The 7,597-nt window shown below is 49.2% G+C and overlaps 1 protein-coding gene across 1 annotated transcript; it reads right to left on the reverse strand.

Annotated features, from left to right (window-relative positions):
- Positions 1-1,857: 1,857 nt before the first annotated feature.
- On the reverse strand, positions 1,858-7,284 carry LOC119323265 (protein AGENET DOMAIN (AGD)-CONTAINING P1-like). The gene is made up of 4 exons (XM_037596871.1): positions 6,692-7,284; positions 4,876-5,286; positions 2,455-2,871; positions 1,858-2,218 (listed from the first exon to the last, which is right to left on the reverse strand). Exons 1-4 carry the CDS (start codon positions 7,181-7,183, stop codon positions 2,204-2,206), a joined length of 1,335 nt encoding a protein of 444 aa, XP_037452768.1. The 5' UTR covers positions 7,184-7,284; the 3' UTR covers positions 1,858-2,203.
- Between the last annotated feature and the right edge of the window lie 313 nt (positions 7,285-7,597).

Raw genomic sequence — 7,597 nt, forward strand, 5'->3', positions numbered from 1 at the left:
GCCTCGCCGCCGTCCACGCCTCACCTCGCCCCGCTCGCTGCATCGCCGGAGATGTCGGTGCTCGTCCATGGGCAGAGAGAAAAAAGAAGGAGAGAGAGGTGAGGATGACACATGGGCCCAGCCGGACATGCAGCGGACGAGGACGCCATAAAGTTGTTCGTTTCGTGTCCGCTTTCACCCCAAAGCCAGACCAAGTTTGGACCGCGAATGGGATCGAACGGACAGAAAACAGACAGAAAAATCAGATGGGGTCTGCGGGTGGGTGCCGTCTTTTGTCGGTTTTACCCCAAACGGATATACGCGGACAGGATAGGGTCGTGCGGTGGAGTTGGCCTTAGGCCAACTCCACCGCGCGACCCTATCCTATCCGGCCCTGTCCCTTTAGGGCAAAAGGAACAACGAGGCGGCCCAGCGCGCGACGGCCCGGACCTATCCTGTCCGTTTTGTGTCCGGGCCGACCCATTTCAAGCGCAAAACTTGCGCCGGGTTTGGGTCGCGGCGGACACCAAACAGACACGCGCCTCGTCCGCGTCGGGGCCGCGTGGCAGGCGGCCACCTACCTCCCACCCGCCAACATCAATGCGCACGAGCGGGCGGCCCCACCTGTCATCCGCACGTCGAACGGTCGCCGTCCTTCTTTAAGTGGGAAGCGTGGACGGGTCGTCGTCCAACTGCCCCACGCCACCCCGCGGCCTCCTCGAAACCCGCGGCTCCCAAACCCTAGCCAAGAAACTCGTCTGCCGGCCGCCCGCAGCCATGGGCCTCTGGAACTACGGCCTCAAAGGCAAGCACGACCGCGAGGTTGGTTCCTCGTCGGGGCGCCGCCGCGGCTCGGTGAATAAACAGGAGCCCGCGTCGCCATCGCCACCACGCCGGGCCCCCGCGCCGCCCGCCTTCTCCATCGCGCCCACGCCCGCCGGCGAGCGCGACCGGCATTACATCCGCGCGTCAGTGTGCCACCGTTATTGGGAGACGAGAACGCCGCTCCCCTGGAGCGACATCCATCTCCCCAAGAACTGGCATCTCTCCGTCGACCGGATCCCCATCCCGCCGGTCCCGACGAGCGGCCGTGCGCGCGACGAGGAGATCGAGCGCCGCCACCGCCTCCTCCCAACGACCTCTTCTACGATGCCAGGTACGCCTCGACTCCGGGCTCTGGGACACCTGGTTTCGTGACAAGCACGACACCAGGCGCGCGTCGTTCTTCGCCGGCACCTCGACAGGGACGCGGCGGCCATGACAGGAGCGCGCAGCGCCTGCTCCCCAGGAGCGCGGGCGTAGGCGGGTGCGCGGCGTCACGCCCACGCCGTTGCCTTCACCGTCTCCATCTAAACGAAAACAAAAGGTCCGGCAAAATCCCAACAGATTTTTGGCGGCCACTGTTCTTTTCCTTGTGGTGTTGCATCATTTTTTAACTAACATGATCGTATCTGATTTCGCACAAAAAAACCAACAACTCAGGTAGAGTGTCGCTCCGAAGAGCAAAAACGTTTGAAGCTGAGACAGAAACATTCTGTTGGATCACACTTTGTGTCTCAACTTTGCACTAATTTAGATGTGTTGATGCACATATCGCACACGACACAACACAGAGAAAATGCTATTTGCATGGCCCCGTCAAAATAAACTCGCGCCTAGTACAACCACGACGCGTCGTCACTATCAACAAACCTTCGTCGTCCTCTACCGCCAAGGCAATCAATCCGGCCATGTTCCCTCCCTCACGCCACATTGAATTCCAACTTTTAAACCGGGGCGTAGCCAACACAGTTATCACAAGGACGAACGAACCGTTGGCGGTTACACTCGGCTCAAGTGCTTAAAACGCTCCATGCAGGCCAGATCACACGGAACGAATGCACAACAGCAATCTACGGCGAGCACGGCTCGATTTTCAGACGCGGGGACTCGCGGAATCGTGAATAGCGACGATGTTCACACAGGTTTGTTCTTAGGTGGTTTACATAAAAGCACGACGAACCTTACATGCGACGGTGAAAGTCTCCCGTCGACGAACATCTCATCTAGCTCACCTGCTGCGGGAATGGCAATGCAGAAAGGCCATCTACTGCCGATTTGCTGGCCTTTCCATGCGCATAACACAGCTTCAGTTCAGCGAGCATCATAACTAGTGAAGCCACTCTCTCATGGGTACTAATTATCCCAGGCTCCTGTACAAAAAATGCGTGCATCCCTTCAGCCGTCACATCTCCAATGCCTGCAAGGATCATAGATTGTCAATGAAAAACTGAGTTTGGACAAACACATGTGATTGACCGATAGCAAAGAAACAGATGGTGATAATAATAACTGAATGTAAAGATGAGACAAACATGGGTAGTAGCTATCCAGCTGTGCTAGCTGCTATCAGTAAATCATCATCACTAGTGCTAATTTCATTATCAGCTGTGAACTTAGATGCGGAGAAAACGGATAGGCGGTAGAGGTTATTACCGGGGAAGCCTGCATCCACCTTCCCCCCACCCAATCGCAGTGACGCCTCAGCTGCTCGAGCTCAAACTCATCCTGCTCCTTGTACGCCTTGAAGTAAACCTTGTACTTCTGGTCGCTGAGGACCTCGGATATCACACCGACCCACCACCCATCGTTGGTGTAGGCGTCGATCTCGTCAAGGACCTTGAAACCGCTGGTGACAGGGATGGCCGGAGGGGAGGGCCTGATGTGCTCCTCCCCTATGGTTTCTTTCAGAGGCGTGGTCTCGTCATCGTCCTTCAGTGCATCGTACTCCACAAGGAACTTGTGTCCCACGGATTTGATGACGGTCCCCTGGAACCACGCTCCGTGGAAACCTTCCTCGTCGCTGCTGACTTCAACCCTGTCGCCTCCTGTGAATTTTGTTCCCGACAGATTCTGAAAGATGGCCAAAGGCCATAGAAAGGCGACAATGGTTAGAAACGTTGGCAGTTTAAATTGCTTTAAACATAAAGTACAGAGGAATAAGTAATCATCATCGTTGATGTGAGTTTGCATCTCATTTTACAATTTCCGAATTCAACAGACAACAAAGATTTATTCTAGGTTCACCAAACTTAGAACCTGCCCACAGATTCTTTTGATAAATTTGATCTACTGGATGAGAGAGCACTGATAATACCAGAATAGGCAAACAGTTTGATTGTGCAAGTGATTATCTGACTGATGTAATTGTCGTGGATGTGGCTCATAACATATTTGATATTTTTGGCAATTAGTACTATATCCACTAGGCAACACAAACAGAGACGGTATAAGATGCTACATTTGGTCATCCTTAGTTCCTAAGTACAGACAACAATACGATGCCTCTTTAGCAGTGTCAAGTAATGGAGCTAATTCTTCCTCAAAAACAGAAGAAGTTTCATTCTCTCAGATTTAGTTTTTAAATATATTCATATCTGTGTATCCGCAAGAGGGTGGTGAAGTGGTAGGTACTTCAGCTAAAAGAGGCCAGAGATGAATGTTTCATCCCTTTGATCGAGAAAAAACAATAAAAAGAGGAGGCAACAGGGTGAATTGCATATTGTGTTACTGAAACAGATATGAGTTTGCATCGCATCTTACAATTTCAGAATTCAACACGAAACACAGATTTATTCTAATTTCACCAAACTTAGAGGAACTGCCCAGGGATTCTTTTGATTAATTTGGTTTGCTGGATGAGAGAGCATTGATAATACCGGAATAGAGAACTCTAGAGTCCAGCTATTCCTTGAATTTCCCTCTCATCAAGTTATAAACTCAATCAGTTTGACTGTGCAAGTGATTGTCTGGCTGATGCAATTGCCATGGATGTGGCTCATAACATATTTGATTTTTGTTGGCGATTAGTACTATATCCACTGACAAGAGGCTAGGCAACAAAAAGAGACAGTAAAAGGTGCTACATTTGGTCATCCTTAGTTCCTAAGTACAGATAATACGATGCCTCTTTAGCAGTGTCAAGTAATGGAGCTGATTCTTCCTCAAAAACAGAAAAAGGTTTCATTATCTCTGATTTAGTTTTTAATATGTTCCTACCTGTGTATCTGCAAGAGGGTGGTGAAGTGGTAGGTACTTCAGCTAAAAGAGGCCAGAGATGTATGTTTTATCCCTTTGATCCAGAAAAACAATAAAAAGAGGAGGCAACAGGGTGAACTGCATATTGCGTCACTGGAACAGATATCACGGCAGCAGGATTAATAACTAATAATTTAGCCAGGTTAACAATTCTGAGAAGAAAATATATCTAATATCTCGAGTTTGTTAACATAGTTCCTGCACACAAATTTCATAGTTAAAGCCTTAAAGGGAACTGCGCAATTGACCATGCAATAGTTAGAAAATGCCAGAACAAGAGCATCACGAATCACCACAAAATTCTTAAGCACTAATACAGCAAATATTGGTATCAACCACAGCTCATGTGTCAACAAAAACTGCAAAGTTCTCTGAAAACAGGAATTGAAAACCATAGAAGTACGGATTAGGAGCTGTGCTGTTGGACCACAGGAAAAACACAGGAATTTTCTCTAGATACTAGTCATGAACGTATGCCATAGTTGCCATGCACATAAAGGAAAAAAATCCAAGAGATACAATCTCATGCTAAAAGTCCTCATAGGAAAGCGATCCAAGAGATATGGTTGCCTATCCAACACTCCCTGTAGAAAAAATCATATGGATTGAAATCATCCAATTCAAAGAGGCAAATAGGCTTGATTCATAAGTAAAAGTAGGTTTCGCTACAAGGAAAGCAACTTTAAGAATCCTCACCTTTTCACACCATAGAAATTGATTATAGCACTAAGAACATAAACACATAAAAGCAGTGCAGGAAGCATCTACATAAAGTGCAAACATTTCAAAGAAATGTAACTCGAAAGATTCTGTACACACCTGTGCAACTTGCTTCCATTGGTTATCAGTCCAGTCATATCGAAGCCTCAGTGTGTTCTGGTGTAACTGAACCTTCTTTCCTGAAGTTCTTAACTTAAATGTATACGTTAACTTGGGATGGATCTCAGTGATCTTCCCTGGCCACCAGCCATCATCCTGGAAGCCTTCAACATCATCATTGATGCAGAAACTAATAACTGATGCACGTGGCGGGCAAGGTCTGATGTGCTTGATATCGACAATCTCATTGAACCGTTCACTACCCTTCCAGAAAGGGTACTCCACCAAGATGTTATTTTTCCAGATAGTCTTTGCAACAATTGCAGGGAACCAAGCAACAACAGAATCAGCTTCCAACCTGGCAACTTCTATTTGTGCTCCTTTCGCATACGGCGTTCTCTTGGATGTCTCCTGGTAGACAAAGAGTAGTTGTTCAGCAACCAATAATTAAAAGAAGGTGATAAAAATACACAAGTAAAGAAAACTTTGAAAAGTAAGAAACTCTAATATAAAATTACCATGACCAACACAATTGAGGGCATAATATAGAAGTTGATACCTACTCTCTCCGTCCGAAAAAGCTTGCCCCTCAAATGGATGTATCTAGCACCAAGTTAGTGCTAGATACATCCATTTGAGAGACAAGATTGGGACGGAGGGAGTAGGTATCAACTTTATGCTAGATACATCCATTTCGGACGGAGGGAGTATAACTCTAGAGCAATCAGAAAAGGAATCCAAATCATCCCATATGTTCTATCCTAGCCGATGATTACATGCACTTAAGACGCACCTAGAAGTAAAAGATAAAATACCAACATATGTAATATATAGGAGAAAACAGAAATCCCTCTAAAACAATAAATTTCAGCATAAAGCATTTGGAAGATCATCAACAATTCAGGAATGTAGTTCCATAACAATCTTGTCATGTCAACTTGCACTGAGGCTCAGAAACTGTAATAAAAGAAACATGCCAGGAGAAGTAACAGCAGCGTTCTCGACCATCAACGCATTGCAGATGTACACCAAGTCACAAACTAGGTTCACTTTGTTTCAGTATGATACATATTTACTATAACAAAAACATGTCAGGAGAAGTAACAGCAGCAATATCGACCAGCAACTCATTGCAGATGTACACCAACTAGGCTCACTTTGTTTCGGTATGAATCTATATAACACATTCAACAAATCCAACTAGCTTGGTCTGACAACTACAAACCGCCATTTGTTAATAAGTACTCCCTCTGTACCACAATACTAGTAGTTGGGAGAACTAAGTTTTAGTTCCCCAGCTACAAGTATTATGGTACAGAGGGAGTAGAACACATGCCCTCCGGAAGCCCAGAGGAATTTATTCAATAAATTTGATGAACTGAAATCTTCCAGACAGTGGGGCACAAGCACTACACCTAGAAAGTGCACTCCATCAAATACAACATTCAGCAACAATCCATCAATACCACACTTAACAAAAGCGCAGAAGCAACGACACTAATCTCGCATTTGCAATGCTAATGCAGAAAACTCCAGCGCATTGCAAATTTGCAAGATCATCTTGTAAATCATAACCCTAACCAGACTACGAGAGAACAAAATGGGATTCCCCACAGAAACCCTAACCACGAAATCACATGGAGATGAATGCGCTACCGCATTCAACAACAAAGCCTAGGTAACAGCAATCCGACGAACATTGCAAGATGTTCTTCTACTAACCCTAACCATGGAACAAAGGGGGCTCCCCCAGTTTGAATGGGGATACAACGGCACAAAAAGACGATCTTTTTGCAAGATGTGCTGGAACTCGTACCATGTCCTCGGGGGAGCGCCACTCGCCGGCGACCCACTCGAGGTGGGGCCGGACATCGGCCGCGTCGAACTCTGCCTCCTCCCTCGTCGCCGGGAAGCAAACCGCGACCTTCCCGCCCGCCCGGTCGCCGCCGAGGAGGGCGACGCCGAGCCACCACGCGCCGTCTCGGAGCGCGTCCACGGCGGCGTGCTCAGCGTGGGGCGCCGGCGACGGTGTCGGTGGGCGCGGGCGGACCTGTGACGCGGGCACGGTCTCCGGGAGAGCGCGGCCGGAGGCCCCCGAGACGGCGAGGGCGTCGTACTCGACCGCGTAGCTGCGGAGGTCGGGGTCGAAGCGCGCGACGACGGCGGGGAGGTGGGCCCCGCGGTAGGCTCCCTCGTCCGGGAACACCTCCACCGCTTCGCCGACGGAGAAGACCTCAGTGGGCTCCGCCGGATCCGAAGCCCGCGATGGCGCCGGCGCCGGCTGGCGGCGGAGTCGCGGCGACCGCATTGGGGTTTCGGTGGAGGCGGAGTCGCTGGGTGGGTAGTGTGGACTGGACTGGGCAGTGGGGAGAGCAGAGCACAGCAGGCGGCGGGCAGAAGAGAACGAGGAAACGTGGGTGGGTATTGATTAATCTACTATCTACTACTACCACTATAAAAGAAAGAAAAGGACGGATACAAACAATCACATCCATTCATCGTCAAAATCTAATGGTCCTTAATCGTTCTGTGTTTAACGCTACCAACCACGCAACAAGCCATGATCGATCGCTAATCGCCCCGCACTAAGAAAATCGGTCGCCCGCACGACCTTCACCTTCTCCTCCCCCGTCGTTCGCCTCCCGCAGCCTCGCGCCGCCGGAGCCACGGGAAGCCGCCGTAGCTCACCGGGAGCCCGCCCCCGCCGCGTCGTTCGCCGCCT

This window comes from Triticum dicoccoides, chromosome 1B, assembly GCF_002162155.2.
Source record: "Triticum dicoccoides isolate Atlit2015 ecotype Zavitan chromosome 1B, WEW_v2.0, whole genome shotgun sequence".
Classification (NCBI taxonomy): domain Eukaryota; kingdom Viridiplantae; phylum Streptophyta; class Magnoliopsida; order Poales; family Poaceae; genus Triticum; species Triticum dicoccoides.

What these genes read in the sequence shown, in the direction of transcription:
- LOC119323265 (XM_037596871.1), bottom strand. Translation starts at nt 7,183, where the DNA reads ATGCGGTCGCCGCGACTCCGCCGCCAGCCGGCGCCGGCGCCATCGCGG. An exon ending in GGCGCTCCCCCGAGGACATG is followed by an intron (nt 5,287 to 6,691) that starts GTACGAGTTCCA and finishes TTTGTCTACCAG; the next exon opens with GAGACATCCAAGAGAACGCC. An exon ending in AATGGAAGCAAGTTGCACAG is followed by an intron (nt 2,872 to 4,875) that starts GTGTGTACAGAA and finishes GCCATCTTTCAG; the next exon opens with AATCTGTCGGGAACAAAATT.